The 19,334-nt window shown below is 53.5% G+C and overlaps 1 protein-coding gene across 1 annotated transcript in view; it reads right to left on the reverse strand.

Annotated features, from left to right (window-relative positions):
- PLXNA4 (plexin A4) overlaps positions 1–19,334 on the reverse strand; it is a 432,314-nt gene that overhangs the window by 14,537 nt on the left and 398,443 nt on the right. The window contains exons 26-30 of the mRNA XM_001498268.7: positions 8,739–8,842; positions 8,107–8,206; positions 6,729–6,919; positions 5,720–5,889; positions 1,834–2,046 (exon numbers count right to left, since the gene is read on the reverse strand). Of these exons, the coding sequence (XP_001498318.2) occupies positions 1,834–2,046; positions 5,720–5,889; positions 6,729–6,919; positions 8,107–8,206; positions 8,739–8,842 (778 nt within the window). The remainder of the gene's footprint in view (positions 1–1,833; positions 2,047–5,719; positions 5,890–6,728; positions 6,920–8,106; positions 8,207–8,738; positions 8,843–19,334) is intronic.

Below are 19,334 nucleotides of genomic sequence, written 5' to 3' on the forward strand. Positions count from 1 at the left end.
GGCACAAATCTCATTTAGCACCAAGTGAAAGGGAGACCATTAGCGTGGCGCATGCATTCCTCTCACCTCAGACTAACTGGCTGTGTTCTGGGGAAGTGTCCTCTATGCAGATGTTTCATAAGTGCTCCCAGCCCTTCCCATCCCCGCTCCCTTCCTCCCTGCCTCCCTGCCTGAGGTCCCATCACAGTGACACTGCATCAGAGCAGGGCTGGCCAAAAGCCCAGCTGCTGCCTCCTTCCTCTCGCTCTTTGCTGAAGAGCTGGCTGACCACACAGGAGGGCTTGCTCCTGACAGCTCTATGTCAGAAGAATGAGCCACTGTCCACGGAGAGGGAGGTGAGCGCCTCTCCTGGTGACTCAGACTTCATCCAGATACAAGGACGAAAGAGTTAGCTCTCTCTCTCTCTCACAGCGAAGGCTGCATGCCCACCACGTGGGTGAGCAGGAAGGGCAGGGGAGGGGATCAAAGAACAGAGGGGAGGGGGAACCAGAGTCCAACCCTTTAAGCAGAACTCTGTTACTGAGGTGGCCAAGGTTTCCTCTGTAAAGGGGAAGGCAATTTTCAAGTACAAGGATGGACACTATCTCTCTAACATGGGGAAAAGGATAGTTTGTTTTGCCTTCAGTCACCAAGTCAAGAACAATTTCTGGTCTCTATTACCCTTCAAAAAGGCACCAAATATGAGCTTCCATCTAGGTTTCCTATCTTTAATCTACTTGGAAAAAAGACAAAGGGACTCTAAAATCAGGACTGCCATGTAGAGTTGTGCAGGTTGTTCACTGCACAAAGGTGCTTGAATAAGAGGGTGAGCTGGGGCTGACAACTAGTCCATCACACAACAAACCATGCACCCTGGAGTGTGGCCACATCCTCCGGTAGGAAGGGGCACCTTCCTTAATTCACACAGAGGCATCTTCTGGGTTGCAAGAGGCCCTGTCTAAAAGTATCATCAGTGGTAGAAAAGAGATTTGGGAGTTAGCCGAGTTTGGGATCTTGTTTCATCTTGGCCACTGAAGTCATCTTGGGCTGACCACTTAGCCATTCTGTATGTATATTTCTTCACTTTCATGGGCACAAAATAAGGTTGTAAATCCTGTCTTCTTATGGTCAGGAGCTACTGCAAGGAACACATAAATAAGGCTTCAGCTGGTTGCTAGCTCAGGTGCTTAGCATACGGAGCTGATGCGGCCCAGACGGACCACGTATGTTCTTTACCTTGAGTTAGCTTTGCACTAAGATGGACCCAGCTCCACAGCTTGCAGGTGGCCCTCCAGTCACAGGTGCGCTGTGTGCGACTGTGATCACGCCAGGGCCACCGTGGCTGAGAAAGAACTGCAGGGCTCAGGGCATCAAGAGCTCATCATGCGAGAGTCGAGGGACTGAGACAGTGAGAAGCTGTTCAGAGTGACAAAGACATCCCCACAGGATGCTGGGAGATCTGCCAGATGGACAGGGCAGATGGGGAGAGGCCTCCAGCCTTTCTGTGGCAAGATGCTGTTTAGTCCCTTGAAGTCTTTTCTTTTTTTGATGGGGATTAGAGCAGGGAACTATCTTTCCTTCCTGGCCTAGAAAGTATTTCAGCCACTAAGATCTGGGCCTTCCATGCAGGGGAGCAGAGCATGGTGGCAGCTTCCAGCCAAGTTTCTCAGCACTTGTTTCAGCTGACAATACCAGTGGGACGTGGGGTGGGGGTGTTGCAATAGCAGGATCAGGGCTTGTGTTCGACCTGTCTGTAAGCGGCGGCCCATTCTGGAGGGGGAGGGCACCCCTAGTCAAGGGAAGTTGCTGGCTGCAGCAAGGGGCCCTTCCTCGGCAAGCAGGCCCAGCACTCACCTCTCCACCCAGTTCTTGTAGCTGGGGATGTCCTTGGCGTAGAGCAGCTTGTTGGAGGGGGAGTCCTTGCCCAGCCGGTGCTCTGACGTGGAGCAGGAGTCCATGAAGGTCTGGGCCACCACGGACAGGCAGGCGTCCGTGATGCTGTTCTTATGGATGTCAAACACAAACTGGGGGTTCTTGATCATGTTGACCCAAAACCGCAGCGGTAGGCTGTGTGGAGGGAAGCAGGAGATGGTCAGGGGAGATGGGGCGGGGGTGGGGGCACTGTAGCTTGACCCAAGCAGAAACAGCAAAAGCTGGGAACCAGCAGGTCTTAAGAGTTTTCTCGATGCCACCAAGTTACCTTCCAGGAAAGTGACTAGTCCATCCAGAGGTACGATGGTGACGAGCCCTGGAGAGGACCACAGGACTCACAACCTTCCCTGACAGCACAAGGCTTCGGGGTCAGAGGTGGCCATAATGGGTGCTATAAAGTGGAATTTCTGACTCTCTATTCCACTGTCTACCCACTATGTCGGACACAAGGCATATCCAGCTTGCAAACCTTAAAGAATAGCCTGGAATCTAGGTTTTGTGTCTTATTCTCTGCCATCCACTGTGTGGCTTGGGACAAGTCACCCGCTTCCTCCCGGCCTTGTAATATCGGCTAACTCCTGCATGGGGAGGCACTGCCACATTCATGGCCCCTCATCTACCCCATTGTGTTCCCTATTTCTCTTCCCTCATTCTTCCAGTTTTCACCCTTTGCATACCAGGGACTATGCTAGCGACTGGGGGTTCAGTGTGCATCAGGCACGTCATCTGCCCCCAAGAAGCTTGCATTCTGGTGGGTTCGTGGGGGAGTCAGATGTGCAATCAAGCACGTGCTCTGAGAACTATGGGTGCTGGAACTGAAGGATGTGCAGGTCCTGTATGGGAAAAGGGAGGTGTCATCAAATCTACTCAGACACAAGTGTCTGGAAAGTCTTCACAGAGGGGACACTTGACAGTCTGAGTGTTAAAGATACATAGGTGTCCCTCAGCTGGATGAGGCCTGGAGGAAGGTGCTGCTAAAGGAGATTCAGCATAAAAAAAGAGAAGAAAAAATGTGCCATGTGGTCTGGTAACTGTAAGCCACTCTATCTGTTGCTAGAAAAGGTCCTGGGGCATCAGGAGAAACCTGCCCGCCAGCCACTTTGGCTGTTCCTCTCTGCCAGCCTCCGACTCTGTGGCTTCCATCCAGCAGGCTGAGACGACGCAAGTGAGGGAGCAGGGTGGTCCCAAGCAAGGGTTCCCTTATTTTCCTCCGCTGGCCCCACCTCCTCGCCTTCTGCCATTTGCCCTGATGTTTCCCTGATGTCTGGTTGCTGTTCTCGCTGTTGGGAATAGTTATAACATTCGCATGTGTTTGACTTGCCTCTTAGAACTTAAACTGTTTGAATTACATTATTTCAATACAGTGAATACAATATTTCTATATTTGTTGTATCTCCCAGCTGCCAGTACTTACATACAACAAATGCTAAAATACACTAAGACCTCACGTTCAAGACTGCCAATCAATCAACAAGTAGTTATTAAATTCCTACAAAGTGTGCGGTGTAGGCTCAGGCAGGCAGCGCTGAGATGTGACAATGTGAAGTGGCCCTTGTCTCATCCTGGGAAATGGAGAACAGGAAACAAAGGGATGGCACGGAGAGTTGTGACACATAGGTGACAGTCGGGGTCACTGTCGGTGCCCAGGGGAGACCATGACAGCTGGGCTCGGAGCCCTGGATGAGGGACTCCCGGCTGCCCAGCTGATGGAGTCTCTGGTCCACATCCTCCTGTTCCCAGAAGTCCCCCCAGAAGATGGACTTGGGGAGTCCGTCTATGCTGCCTGTTATTTCTCCCCAGCACGCCCCCTCCTGAAGCCAGTCGTGCTGACAGGGAAACCAACAGGGAAGCGGGCACCACACCGAAGCTCCTGCCTAATGAAATATTAGCATATTATTAACATTGGAGGTGGCACTAATTTCTGGTTGATTGCAGCCACTCAGGCTAAATGAGCAGGAGGTGTATTTAAAAGAGAAAAGGTAGGAGAATGTAGTGGAAGGGGTGGGGAGAGGGTGAGTTACAACTCTGGCCAGGAATAAAGAAACTCTCTTTCCAAGCAGGGACAATTAGCTCGAAGTCAATATGCAGATCTCATAACTCCTGGACCAACCGCTTCTTGCCCGGCAGCAATCCGCCCTCACTCCTGGGACATTAAATCATCTGGGAGGTGGCCTCAGCTCAGCAGGAGGTGTGGGCTGAGTGCTTTAGATGCCGTTTCAGGAGATCTGCTTGAATAGCCTGCAAGCCATGGAGGGATGTTTCGGAAATGCTGGCTCTCTGCAGCTGGGCCCAGGAGGCGACCTGGGCAGAGCATTTCTTGTATGCTGAAGGCTGCCGACCTTCAAATGGGGTGAAGTAGGAAGCTTCCTGGCAGAGAGAGGCAGATGGGGTAGGACACACCTCTCGGAACAGTGCTGCAGCCACGCCAGAGAGGCAGGGAGAATTAAACAGTCTTACCCAGAGGCAGGCACCGGGAGAGACCAGAGCTGGCGGGCCTTTCAGAGGAGGGAACAGGCTTCTCCCCGGGATGCTGCACTGACCGAGGGGTCCAGACTCTAAGAGTCTTATTTCAAAAAGGCTGGAAGAAGCCACTATGGAAGATCTTCTCTCACCAGGCATTAAACGCAGGAGTAAACCCTATTCTTCAGTTCTCTGGTCCAAACCTCTGCTCCTGCCTGATTTTCCCACTTTCAGTAGAGACAGCACCGTTCTTCAGGTGAGAGAGAGGAGCAGCAGAGCACCCCACATTTGGTAACATTTTAGTGCCGTGAAAACTCTCGCCTTCACCTGGGTTTCCATCTGGGGCTCCAGGCCGGCTGTCGGGTGCCCGGCTGTGCCCTGGTCCTCCCCAGTCCTAGCAGTTGGCCAGTGCTGGGCAGCAGGCTCGTGCTGCCTTGGAAGAATGTTCTGGGGAAGAATAACCCGGGATGGAGACCGTTTAAAAACTACAGGGAGGTAATTCTGGGACTGAGGGGAGGAAATATAAACCAGCTTTGCCTGTGGTGGGTCTTGGAGTAGAGACCATCGTGGCCCTGCATCTTCATCAATATTTATTGAGTCCCAGCCCAGTGCAAGGTTCCAGAGCGAGTGAGGAATACTGATGTCCGACCTTGCAGTCTCAACCTGAAGCACGAATCACACGCAAACAAAGGGACAGCGTCATATGCCTGGAAGGAGAGAGGGACCACAGGGGAGACACCTAGAGTGCCAGTGAGGACTCAGAGAATCCTCTGGTCTCAGAGACGCACATGGCAGTTATGGGAAGGTCTCTTCCCCAAAGGGAGGTTGGGAAGGGAAGACCATCACTTCTCGAACAGAACAGAAAGACCCCTTGTTCACCTGCATGACTCCTAGGTGAGTTTCTGAACTCCACTGAGAGTCACCGCTCAGTGGTGGCCCTCTACTGTCCCCCTGTGCACACACATCTTCCTTGTCTCTCCCCTGCTCTTGTCAGCCCCCTGAGGGCAGGGGCCATGTGTGACAGTCTCAGTACCCTCAGAGTCTAGCATAACATCAGGCACACAGAAGTCCCTGGATGTGACAGTGACCTGGCTGAGACATTTGGCATGTTCTCTTTTGCTCACTGAGTTGGTTAAATAAGTGTTTGTTAACTGGTGGATGGATTGACAAGAAAGAAGAACGATTTGACTAGGGGTGAGCGAGAGAGGAAATGGGCATAACATAGTAGGAGAGAGTGGGGGTGCCCAGGGAGAGCCTGCACCCAGCTCCTGCTGCGGGAGGTGGACCATGTCCCCCGCCGTGGCCTCAGGCTGGGCTCTCCACCGTCCTCTGCTCCGCCCCCACTCACCAGTTGCTCTTCCAGGTGTGGCGGACGTGCGGGTCGTGAATGCCATGTTTGTCGGCCTGCTCATCCAGGAAGTCAAACATGTACTTGATGGCCAGGGGCAGGGCGGAGCCACGGTGCGCCGTGCTGAAGATGGTCTCAAACAGGTCGTCCACGAACTTTTGCAGCGTGCCCTGGGGTGGCAAGACAATTCACACAAGGCTCGGCCCAGGGAGGTCTGAGGACGGGTTTTAAAATGTGCCCGGCCTGCTTGGTTGAAATCGGGAAGTGTGGGTATTAAATCTCGCCCCCCACCCTTCATCTGTCTCTAACGGCTTTAGATTTCTCTGCACGTGGAAAAATAGATATAACACTGATGACTGGACCTAAGTAAGCTTTCCTCTGCCAACAACACGGTTCGGTTTAACACCCTTTGGCGGTGTTATTTTAGCACTTTTCTCAAATGCTAATGAACAGCTCCTTCGGTCAGAGCCGACAAACACAATCTGCTGGTTTTGTTTGGGCCTTATTCACAGCGGCTCTGCAGAGAGCAGGGCGGAGGCCGGCCTCAGGAGTGAAGACTAACTTCCGGCCCCAGAAGTCCTCACAACCAGTGTTAGAATTGGAGCCTGGAAAGTCACGGATGGAGCCCCAATTTCTATCGTTAGAGACTGCATATGACACCCCAGAGAGGGAGTCATTTTTTCACTAGGCATGGAAGAAGAATGTAAATGGATGTGGTTAGTGTCTCTATATTTGAGAAAGGGCACAGAGAAGGGATGGAAACAAAACTTCAGGCTGCATGCCAGCAGGATGTAGGGTGGGTTTGCCGGGAGCACAGGGTTGAGAAGGAGTCTGAGCTTCCGTGTTGGGAAAGAACACTGGGGCTGATGAGCAGCGCCTGGCATGAGTGCATGATAGAGGGGGCACCAGCACAAATGCTGGGGATTTGCAAGCTCTGGCATTTCTGTGAGGCCATCAAGTCCCTTTTCATACCCCGCATATGCCCCACACCCTGTCTGAAGTCCAATACCTTAGTGGCCAGTAGTCGTGTCAGATAGATTTCAGACACCATCTTGCTCCCCCGGTCACCCTCCTTCTGGTCCCCATGCTCGTGGTTCTTCACCAGGTGCCACATCTTGACTCCGCTCTCCAGGTCGGGGGTGATCATGGGCGTGCGCGAGCGGAGGCTGTCGGGACTGCCCGTGTACCGGATCATGTTTTCTGCCAATGCAGTCACCCCAGGTGCGTGAGGACTCAGCCTTCCAGCTCCTCGCTCACACACCCCTGCTCCAGCCCGGGCCACCTGCCCTCTGATCCTTCCTGCAATTTGCTGGCACTGTCACCTTGCCTCGGTTTAGTCCCCTCGGCTGGGGCGCCTTTCCCACCACCTCCGGGAAACTCTCTGGGGCTGATTCCACCCACTCGAATTCCCTTTCTGTTCATACTTGCATCTCACCAGCCCTTAATTATTCAATTTGTAAAAATATAAGCTTGGACTTTTGACACTTCTCCTTGTAAGAGTTCTCAAGCCGTGTCTCAGGATGTGTTCTGTGCAGCCAATTAAGTACAGACGAGACAGCAGGTAGCCTGTCTGCCTTCATGACTGTTGACCAGCTGAGTAACCGCCTCGTCACCTGCTCACCTTCATTCTCCCCGCTGGCCTGGGCCAGTTCTTTCCATTGCTTTGCTGAAATGTGAGGTGTGGTGACATGAGTGTTGAGTAGCAAGAGAAGATCAAGGTACTGTGTGTGGCCCCGTTCTGTGTGTCTTCTATCTATGATCCACTATAATCCTGAGAAGTGGTTAGTTTTTTCAATCCCTGTTTTGCTGGTCTAGAAACCAAGTGTCACAGCAGTCAGGCAGCTGGCCCCAAGGCACACAGATGGTGCCAGCACAGGGCTGTGCTCCTGCCCTCTGGGCTTCCAGCCGGCATCCAGTATCCTTCCCCCACCGCAGAGCTGGAGGCCCAGGTCTGTACCTTCCCTCCACTGCTTCCTAACGGTGTGACCTTTACATGTCGTTTAGCCTCTGTGCGTCTGAGTTATAATTTGCTAATCTGCATAATAGGGGGAAATAATAATTATTTAATTCACTGGATTGTTACGAACATGATGTGTGATAATGAGTATCACAAAAATGAAAGCATCTTCCGGCCTGGAAGACGCTCGTGATGGTTAGATTTTCTTCTTGTTCTCAGGGGTGAAGGTCTGGCTCCTGCATCAGAGCTCCTGCCTGGCACCGGCAGCCTCTGCCCCAGTCTGGTTCTTCTTTCTCGTGGTCAGTCAGCCTACCTGACTCCCTCCACCTCCCTGCCCCGCCCAGGAGTCCACTGCCTTCCAGCTGTGCTGCCGCCATGGCAACAGATGTTCAGGACGAATCCCCTCCCCAGGATGATTGGATGGACTCACCATATTTACTCGCTGAGGTCCTGGAGACTGTGGAGTTGTTCACTGCATTATAGGCTGTCACCTGCTTAGACACTAACGCCACCACGGAACCATCTGGCACCTATGGGGAAAAGGTTTTTAAGGGCCTAGGCACAGAAACTCTGCCACCCCAGGAAACAAGGACAAACCAGGATTAAGTTGGTGCCCCATCAGGGAACGAGGGGACTTTGGAGGCTGTTGGCTTTCCTTTGACAAAACAAGACACATCTAACTACTGACTAGTATTCTATGTTGAGGCTCACTCTTGGAGCCACTCCGGGAAGAGCTCCTTGCTAGCACCCTCTATCTGATGCTTCCCCAGGATAGCACCCAGCCTTAAATGCCAGGGGCTCTTCTGAGAAAGGGCCTTTTCCTGGGAACTCTGCCCACACCTTGCAGGAATCACGCACATCACCATCCTGTCTCCAAGGAGGTCAAGGTTTCCTGGCTGGGGAAGGTCAATTCTCCCTCGGTTGCTAAGGGAACATGAAGTGCTGGTGAAGAAGCGAATTTAGGGCTTGGTGTCTAGCGTCGAGGCCACCCTGTTGTCCAAGGACTGAGACTTCTGGAAAACCCAGTTAGCGAGCCCCTCCCCTCGTCCACATTCATCTCACCTGGTAATGGGCCAGGGTGTTCAGTCTCTTCCAGTCATTCTCTATCTTGGTGGTGATGTCTTCATCCTGCAGGATCATCCTCACCCCGCTTCCTTGTCGCCACTCTGTGGGGAGAGCAGTGGCACCTCAGAGAGGCCCTTGAGGACCTGAGGACTCTTGTGCAGGTACCAACATGGTACCATCTCAAGGGTCATCTGCAGACAGACAAGTGCTAGCAGCTGCTCCCCGGGGAGGGGTGCCGAGGGGCTCTCAGTGAAGAGGGGCCCAGAGTTTCAGTTCTGGTTCTCATCCCAACAAGCTATGCGACAGAAGTGGGGGTAACATCACCTATCCTCCCCTGCCCACCTGTTTGCTGTGAGTGGCCACATGTGCAAGAAGTAGATGCTCGGTAAATATGGCTGAATGGATGAGGCAGGCAAAAGCACTTAAGAAAGCATTGAGCACATGCAAGCTGGCACCATCATGCCCCACACTCGTTGACTTGCTTGTAAGGTCTGGGAGCTAATGAGACCAAGGCTGCAGGTTCAGTCACTGTGCACCCAGTTCCTGTTCCAGGGGTGTGTCCTGCACCCAAAAGCCAGCTGGTGGGTCACCCCTGGCAGGGAGGCTCGGTAAAAGTGTGTGGAGAGATGAGCAAAACCTATTCCTATGCCCAGGAATAGCCCATCAAAGTTGGCTGGTGTCCACCAACAAAGTTGATGTGGATAACAGCATCTTGATGATCTACCCAACACCTAATTACCTGATCCTGTGGGTGTACACTCACATCCCCCCGTTTTCTTCCTAGGCTCGGACACCTACAACACACAGGCTTGCTGATGGATCCCATATGAGGAAAGGGGAGACTGTTTCTCATCAGCCAAATCTCCATCACCACACATGGTTCAAGTCACATGGAGATGGGGAAATGCCCATTCCAGTACTGAAACGTATGCACATGAGCCCCTGGTGTATGCCAGACACACACCAGCTCGCATGCATGTGCATGTTTACTGCCCCATGCAGACACCCTCACACGCACACACCAGAAAGGAAAAAGATCCTTTTAAACTCATAATGTGACATGTGTTCCAGCCAGGAATCTGGTTTCCAGGCAGCCACGACCCCACTCAATGCCTCACAGACGAACCGTGCAGGCACCCCGGGATCTGAAGCACGTGTTGGGTACTGGAATGAGTTACCTGGCAGTCCATGCCTGACCTGCCGTGGATTTTTCCTATGTCCCACAGAGATGCAGTTCAGATTCCCTTCCTCCCGTCCCCTCCTGTCAAGGCTGAACTGTGGGTTGACGACTGTCGACATCTGTGGCACAGAGAGCACTGATTCCTCCCTGCCTTGTGCTCTTGGCATGGCCAGTGCTATATATGAAAAACAGGCCCAGGGAGGGAGCTGCCTGCCCTTCAGAGGAGCAGAGATGCTCCCAAAATCCAAGGGCCTGCCTCCAGGTCCTGGGCTCGCCTGCTCCTGGCGTAGAGCTTCACATAGCATCGGCCATCCCAGGAATGAAAACACGAGGATGCTACATGTGCTCACTGGAGTGGGGGGGCCTCCATAGGCTCTGGGACCACCCATCACTTAGGGATGTGGATGGCAGGGCTGGGATTGGCCATGGCGACAGGGCCTCAAGGCATGCAGGGTGGTGGACAAAAGGGACAATGCCCCACAGAGGCACCTGGTTGGACTGTTTTGTTTATTGTTGTTGTGTTGTTTTGTTTGTTGTGTTGTTTTGTTATCTTTTTAATTTTACGTAAGTATGTATGGATGCATGTATTTTTGAGTGGCTGGGTGCAAAGAAGCAGAATATCGCCCAGCTGGTCAGGCAGCTGATATGCAGGGCAGTCCGACTCTGGTAAAGACCAGCCTGGGCCGGGGAATACGGCAGTGACATGCTTTCTCTCAGCCACATGGCAGGTCCTAAAAGACAAAGCCTCTTGGGTCTCCCCTGCTTGCGTGGGGAATGGTGCCAGGGTCACTGAGTCAGAGGCTGTGTGGGGCAGGGTGTAGTACAGAGGCAGCGGGGGCACAGAAGGCAGTCAGTGTTCTGCATTTCCCACATGGGGGCTGGAGGAGAGTGCTGGATACCAAGTCCACTGGCGGGGCCCAAGGGAGAAGGCAATCTCCTCCAGTGAAGTAGCCATGGGCTTGTCAGGACTAGATGGGGAAGGTACCAGGCACGGACCTGCTTTCTGGTTTAGCAGCCACACTGGTACCCCTTGCTGATGGAGTTGTAGCACAGTTCGGTGGGATGTGAACAAGTCACACAGCCTGGTGGATTGAGCAATGGCAGCTGGTGACTGATTCGAGAGCCTGATGTAGGACTTCCTTGTTGCACAGCTCCCTTGAAGTTGTGCCATGCACAGACTGTGCGGCCATACTCATCAGCCCTGGCTCTGAGTTAGGTCCACTAACTATGAAAGCGAATGAAAATCAGTCTGTCTCTATGCTCCCAACTGAAAAAAGCAGGGCAGAGTATGGGCATGCTTTCCCCAGGGCAGTCAAGGAATGATGGCTTGTCCTTGGGAGCATAAAAACAATGCTTCTAGACACCACCAGCAGGGCTAGCCCAGCAGCTGGGACTTACTAAGTACTTGATGAGTATTTTTTAAAGGAATAATGAATAAGTGAACGAATGAATGAATGAAGGGGGAGAGTGAGTGAGTGAGTGAGTGACGGGGGCATATTTTCCCAGCAGCACAGAGGGTCTCCTACCTGGATGTTGGTGCTCCCCAGTAGGCGGAGAGCGAGATGCCATTAGAGGTGATCTATGAGCTACCCTGTCAGCAACCAAGGTTGATCTGAACTCCTCAGAAACACAACCAGGCACGTCCACTGCCAGAAGTGAAAGCTCTCTTAAATGATTACCACTCATTCTTCCAATTTTATGACCAGGAAATTAAAGAAACAGGTTGGAAGACAGACCTGGAGGTCATCACCTCCCGGCCTCTGCTCTTAAGACAATCGTAGGTGCTAACTGGTCTCCTCCTCTGGGCGGGGCACTGGACTGGAACCCGGAGCGGTGGCCACGCTGCGATGCTGCTGGGCAGCTGCTTCTGCTCAGCTTCATACTTTGAGCCCTAGGAATCTCAGAGGAACTGTTGCTGTCAGTTTCCCTGGGGCCACAGCACACACCTTTCCACAAAATCAAGTTGTGCTGATGAGCGGACACGGGCTGAGACTGGCGGGCAGTGACGACATGCAGGGGGCAGCAGGATGGTCAAGGGCAGGCAGGAAACACACTCTTCCCTAATGCCGATACTTGGTCCCAGGTTCAGGGATGGCAAAAATGGGCATCCTGATGTCCCAGCCCCCAAATCCCTCCAGCCCAGCCCCTGCTTCTGATGGGTACCAGCGGGCAGCTGGGAGGTGGCAACTGTTGTCTTTTGGGCAATTATCTCAAAAAGCTAGGAGTGTTCTCCCAAATACCAATATGAGCATAGTGTGCTGGAATCAAGCAGAACACTTAACCTTGCTTTTAGATCCCTCAGGCTTGTTACTTTTGTTACCTCTTATACAGAAAGAGGTGCTTTATTTCTGAAATATCAGACAGGTAAAAAAGTTAAATTCTCTGTCCCACCCCCAAATCAGTCCTGAGGAATGAAAGCCCAGAGAGGTGGGAGCCTGGTGTTGGCAGCTCCGTGCTGGGGCCCACAGGGAAGAAGCAGGCCAGGGCAGCCCACGCGACCGACCCAGGATGGAAGACAGCGTGCCAGAGCTGCACGGGAAGGCAGGGCAGTCCCCACCACCGAATAATTCCAGGGGACTAATGAGAAAACCCATTCCTAAAACTCACTCTTCTCTGCCCAGGGTCCTCACTTTCCCTGTTGGTCTGAACCTGCTTCACTTATATGTTTACCCACCTTCCTTCCCGTCCTGGAACCCCTCACCCAGCCCCGCCACGGCCTCCACCTTCCCCAGACTCATCATGGAATGTCTCAAGAAAATCAAGGCAGCGGAGTGGGCTTGGCTCTCTGGAGCATCCCTGTGCTGCTTCATGATCTTCCCTCCAGAGGCGTGAGCGATGGAGCTCCACAGACTCAAGCCAGCACCAGGAAAGGCCGAGGTCAGAGGCCAAGGCACCTGGCTCCTTCCCTCCCCAGGAGTAATCCACCCCCAGCTGCGTGGCTGGCTTTGCAGAATCTCATCCCGACACAGCAGTGAAGAACCCAAGATGAGCTGGGCCAGTGGAGGGCGCTCAGGCCTGCCACCATCAGACCTGAGGGACAGCAGCCTGTCGCCTTGCAGTGTGCGCAGCCCATGAGGCCCCATATCTAATTTTGTGCTCTGTGTATTGTTGCATATTCACATATGCTTAATTTTAATAACAATAACGAAAATCAACAGGACCCAGGTCTCCTAATCCTGAGGACAGCATTCTCTTCACCAGAGAGACGCCTTCTGTCTTGCCCGGAAGAACAGCACTAAAAATATCTCTCTTTTGTGTCTTTTGCTATGTATGAGGTGACTCCATTAGAACAGCCAAGGGGCAATGTGACGGCTTGGCCAATGGCCAGCGTCCTCCAGGTGAAATGCCCAGCCTCCCAGACTGCGTTGCCTGCCCTTGGGGAAGAGTGAGAGATTGGAAACACCTCAAGGCACCAAATGATGTGAGGTGCCAAGCTTGGCGACAGCCGTGGTGAATCCTGAGACAGAGCAACGCCTCACAAGGCCGGCTCTGGACTAGGACATCTGCCGTCTCATCCGATCAGAGGCATCCCCTGCAGCCACCACATTGGAGTCCAGATCCAGACAGTCTTAGAGTTCCATCCTCACTCGCTCCTTCAAACACCGTTTCCCGAGCGCCCATGGTGTGCCAGGCACTGGGCCAGGATGACATTAGACAGAGTGAAATGAGGGAACGTAAGAAAACAAAGCCCCGGCCCTCGCAGGGCTCCCCATGTGGAGGGCTGTGTGGGAGAACCAAGGTCACGGGCCCTGTGATCAGGGCCGGATGGAGGCAGACAGAGGGAAGGGTCTGCGGCCATAGGAGGCTGCCGGGCTGAATACTGAAAGGCAAGGAAGTGTCTGTCCACCTGGCAAGGGGGATGGGTGTTCCGGACCAAAAGTGCCACTTACGTGCCCCTTCTAGGGACCCTGAGTCCTCGTGGGAGGCAGTGGAAACCAGAGGCTGGAGAGGCACACGCAAGTCAGGAACTGAGCTCAGGAAGGTCTAGCACACCATGCTAAGGTGTCTGGGGTTGCGCTGAGGGTCATGGACACGGGGCGGATGACAAGAGGAGGGGATCCCAGCCAAAGACAACAGCCCCTTGCCACGGCAGGATGAGGGCCGGAACTAAGGCAGTGGGGGCAGGCAGCAGATTTAAGGGATGCTCAGGAGATAGACCGGACAGTGCTGGAGAGTCTCCAGTGAGGAGGACGTGGGAGCACTGTGGTGTGCCCCCAAGTCTGTGAGAAGGTGTCTAGGGGAGCAGTGGGAAGCTGGGCATAAAGGAGGGCGGGGCGGTCTGCAGGCCACCCCTGAAAGGAGACACTGCACCCAGCAGGTCGCTGGCCTGGCTCCTGGAGGGCCCTGCCCACCAACAGGTGTCACCCTGACAGCACCTGCCCAGGATGCACAAACCTTCACCAGCTCTGGCCTTCACGGTGTGCGCGTGCAGGCGGGTGCATGTGGTGGGGAGACACACACTCACAGACGTATGCACACACACATCAGGCACACACACATTCAGGCATGCACCTCATTTTATTCCAGGGCTAGGACTCTTAAGTCTTTGCAACAACCGTCTCCTGTGTCCCTCCACCCGGCCCCGGCCGCCACCATCCAGCCTTTCTACCAGCATCTGTCCTCAGATCCATCACAGGAAGCTTTAGGAAGGGCTGACCTAGCCTGGTGAGGGAGGAGGCAGACACCCACCAGGTTGATTAGAACTGGCTGAGTCAATCCTCATGATCCACGAGAGACCAACTGCACAGCCAGATGGCTGCACTTCCAGCCCAGGCCACCTCTCCACCGCGGGGACAGAGAGCAGGTCCTGACCAGGAACACACGCCGGCCCTGCACAGGGCCTGCTGCACCTCCAAAAAGAGGGTCCCGAGCAGAAGCCTGGAGGAGGAGACCCAGCTGTACCACTGCACACCTGTCAGCAGGTGAGCTGGGAAGGATGCCCGCAGAGAGCCCTGAGACCCTCCACAGCCTTCACTCCGAGGTGCGGGGAGCACAGACCAAAGAAAGCTGGGGTCGGGGGGGCCACAACAGGGTCCAAGTGTGACTGCAAAAAGGGTTGGAAAATCGACCCGGGAGCAGGTGAGGGCACCATCCAAATATGTTTTGTTAAACAAAAAGGAATAATTTTGTTGTGAGAGCAAGTTCTAAAATATAAAACGACTGAACTATGGTAAGTGATGCTTAAAAGAAAAAATTCCTAAACAGAACTGTCCTGTCTGTGTTTAGGGCTCTGAGTCTCTGTAAACTGTCAAGCGCTCTTCCCCGGCTCATTGCGGCTTTTCGGGGCAGTCTGGAGAGCTGGAGGAAAAACAAGCCTGTGCTCTGTTGCTCGACTCAAGAGAGATGAGCCAGAGCTCCATGGACATCCTGAATAGGGAGCACAGAGGCTCTGGTGTCACCCTAGCAGCCATCAAGGGGACTCAAAAAGGCAGGTGGTGGGAGGCAAGTGGGAGGGAAGGTGACCCTGGAATTCATATGCATGGCACCAAGAAAAAACTGCCAGCTCTGACCTCTCCCAGCTCCTACCCGGCAGCCCCGTGCCCTGCTCCAGGCTCCAAGCACAAAGGACAGACACACACACTATCCAATTTGTCACACTTCCACCTTCCAGGGAGAGAGGGAGGTGAAAGAAAAAAAGAAAAAAAATCCCATTATCTTTATCTGTCCTTCCCATCAGGTACGGCAGAAAATGCAAACTGGGAGACAGCTGCTGTGAACTCTTTATATTTCAACTCAGAAGATAGTGTATCTTTTTACTGCATACAGGAATTACTTATTTGAAAAAATACATCCTTTCAGTGCGACTTGAACGGCAACACAGAGCAGGTGGTGGAGTTCCGGGGGCTATTGATGGAGTTTATTGCATTAAACTGGAGGAATCTCTGCAGGTTGTGGCCTGCGGAGGACACTGCCTGGGAAGGGAATGGGTATTCGCTCCACCTCCCTGCTGTGTGACCAGGGTCCAGGCACTGTGCCTCTCTGAGCTGCAGATTCTCCTGTGCAGTGGGACAGAATGGCACCAATTATTTCCTCTGGGGAGTGTATGAAGGAGACAAAAAGAGTCCCTTGGCTCAGAAAGACAGGTGTCCTGTCTTTTGCCACTGTGAGAAGAAATGAGGAACTCCCAGGCACATTGGTACCCTGATGCCTGGCACAGAGCTTGCCCCAGGGTAGGCTCTTACCATATGTTTGTTGAAGAGGGGGTCCCTGTACTTGACACCTGTGGGTGGAGAGGGACATAAACCTGGTGAGGGCGGCCTCGTGTATAGCAGAGTGGGGTGTCCTTATACCGTGCTTTGAGAGCTCCTGAGGCCCACCTGCCCCAGCATGGTCCCCATCCCCTGGCCTGTGACATCGTTCCTTCACTAGATTCCAACAGACTGAAATGAAGGGGGGCCCTGTGCCCTTCACTTTGGCTCCTGTGACATTTAATTTTATGTGTCAGCTTAGCTGGGCCACAGTGCCCAGATATGTGGGCAAACATTATTCCCGATGTTTCTCTGAGGGTGTTTTTGGATAAGATTAACATTTAAATTGGTAAACTTACTCAAAGTAAAGCAAATTGCCCTCCATAATGGAGGCGGACCTCATCCAATTAGGGGAAGGCCCGGATCAAACAAAAGGCTGACCTCCCCAAGCAAGAGGGCATTCTGCAGCAGATGGCCTTCAGCCCTGACCTGAGACACCGGCCCTTCCTGGTCCTGCAGCCTGCGGGCCTCCCTTGCAGACTGTGGACTTGCCAGCCTCCATGCTAGAGACTGAACGTTTGTGTCCTCCCAAATTCATCTGTTGAAATCCTAACCCCCAAGGGGATGGTATTAGGAGGTGAGGCCTTTGGGAGGTGATGAGGTCATGAGGGTGGAGCCCCATGAATGGGATTAGCGCCCTCATAAAAGAGACCCCAGAGAGCTCCCTCCTCTCTTCTGCCATGTGAGGACACGGCGAGAAGGTGCTGTCCATGAAACAGGAGGCAGATCCTCCCCAGACACCAAATCTGCGGGCACCTTGATCTTGGATTTCTCAGCCTCCAGAACCATGAGAAATAAATTTCTATTGTTTCTAAGTCACTCGGTCTATGGTACTCTGTTATAGCAGTCCGAACACACCAAGACACTTCATAATCACACAAGCCAATTCCTTAAAACAAGTCTCTCTCTGTACCTATGCACATGATGTACATACACGTCCTCTTGGTTCTCTTTCTCTGGAGAACCCTGACCAATACAGTTCCCCATCTTGGTGCCTCAATGCCTGGCGGAGTCTGGTGAAGGGCTGGAGCCGCGGGATTGGGAGAGCTTCAGTCCAAGGAGCAAGGAACAGAAGCGTCGAGAGGCTAGGCCAGGCCAGGGGCCACAGGGATGGTGACAGGCGGGGGAGGGGAGTGTCCTGGATTTACTTAGGATGATTACAGAGGCACCTTAAAATGTCCTTTCCTCCCTCTGAGCTGGGCTGGGAGAGGGGTCCTGGCCTTGCCGGGGGCTGGCATCGGGAGGGGAAAGCGGTCTTTGCCCAGTGCTTTCAGCTATGGGCGGAGGAGGCATGGGGGAGTGAAGGATCCGTGCTTGGCTGTCTTGCTCCTGTCCGACGCATGAGCCTGAGGGAGTCCTCTCTGTGTCTGCGTCCCCTGGGTGCCATGTGTCCCTTTGGCACTGACTAATTTTTTATAACAATCACACATTTGTAAATTGCTCCTAGGCTTTCAAAGTACTTTCACCCACACCACGGGAAAAACTCGCGCCTCTCTCTCCCCTCGGGGCTGGGAGGCAGAATCCAATTGTGTGGAAGAGGCATTTGGGTCTCGGAACACTCTCCTTGTTCTGCAATCTGGCTTGGGTGGAAAGAAGACCAGAGCTGTGGGAGCAGCTCCAAACCCTGGATTCAACAGAAAAGAAGGAAATTCCTCAGAAGAACACCCATCACAGAGGCCCTGTCCCTAGTAGGATGGGGCTCTGAGGCTGGACCTGCCCCAGGACCCTTCCTTTGGCTTCTCCCCTTTCTCCATCCCTGCTGTGGAGCCCTTGCCCCTCCAGGGTGGTCCCTGGATCCTCCCAGAAGCACTTGTGATGGGAGAGGCAGTCCCTTTGTTCTCTTGGGACCTGGAGCGTGAGCAGTCGTGGTGAGCACTGTGTCACTGGAGGCCCAGCCCCTCCGAGGAAGCAGGTGGCCTCTCCCCGGCCCAGCCAGCCTCAGGCTTGAGAGAATGCAACCCTCAGGCAGGTCCTAGTTGCCATGCAGCCCCTGGGCTTCCTTCACTTATGGTGGATGGCAGGAAGCACTGCGGCCGTTGGATGTGGCTGCCTCCTCTCCAGATGGTTCACCACCATGGCTGTGGGAGGCTTCGCATCTTTCCATTAACCATCTGCTTTGCTGGCCCTGCAAGCCCAGGCCCTTTAAGGGAGCAATTTTCTAAAGCTAACAAGCAGCTGCGTCCCCTCCCAAGCTCAGGGTGTGTGGATTCCAGCCGGGGAGGGCAGCTCCTGAGCAGCATCCACCAGCCATGACATGAGCTCTCTCCCTCATGGGAAGTCACGCCATTCCTAAGCATCGGAAGCACACAATCCTATATGCACCCCCGCACACGAGCTCTTCCTGTGTTCTCGCACAACCTTTCCAAACTCAGCTTCCAGCATGAAGATATGGGGCCTTACAAAAGCTCCTCCTCTTGGCCCTACTGTGCCAGGGTTACCTCCCACCCATTTTGCAGATAAGGACCCTGAAAAGCCAAGGGTGGACCCTGCCATGGCTCCCACACATAGACAAAAGAAATGGTGAGTGTCACCTGGTTACTCTGGTAGACTCAGCTTTCCCTGGGAAACCCATTAGGCAGCAGCCTCCTTAATTTTTTGGAGCAGGGGGAACACAGGGGTCTTCCTTCCCAGTAACCGTTTTCTTTCCCACTGGTTCTAGTTCTGTTCTCCCACAGGCCCCTTCAGTTCATCATCATGGGATCTTCATGGTGGCAGAATCACCCACATGCAGACACAAATGCCTACTCTGATTCTAGGGACCAACGCCCCAGGACGCACACGTGGGCACACTGCCCCAAACTCCCCCCACTGACTCCCACATACGCTTCCTCCTTGTCCCAGAAACAACACAGCAGAGACAAAGTGAAGGGGAGCACATGCTCACCCAATTTCTCCCCCTGGGCGTCGGAGCTCCCGGCACAGGGCCAAACACAACCCACCAAGAGCCAGCCAAGAGGAGATGGGGTCAAGTACAATAGTAAGAACTGAGGTGAGTTGGAAGAACTCCCCGGTCCTGAGTCTTCGGGCATCAGAATTCCGGGGGGAGGTGGGGCAAGGCATTGGGAGGGGATGAAAATTCCCTGTGGATTTCAGCAAATAGCATAGATGCCCATCTGTCTTGGATGGCTTAGCTGACGCCAGCTTAGAGGCCAGATGGATGGATTA

This window comes from Equus caballus, chromosome 4 (assembly GCF_041296265.1).
Source record: "Equus caballus isolate H_3958 breed thoroughbred chromosome 4, TB-T2T, whole genome shotgun sequence".
NCBI classification, from domain to species: domain Eukaryota; kingdom Metazoa; phylum Chordata; class Mammalia; order Perissodactyla; family Equidae; genus Equus; species Equus caballus.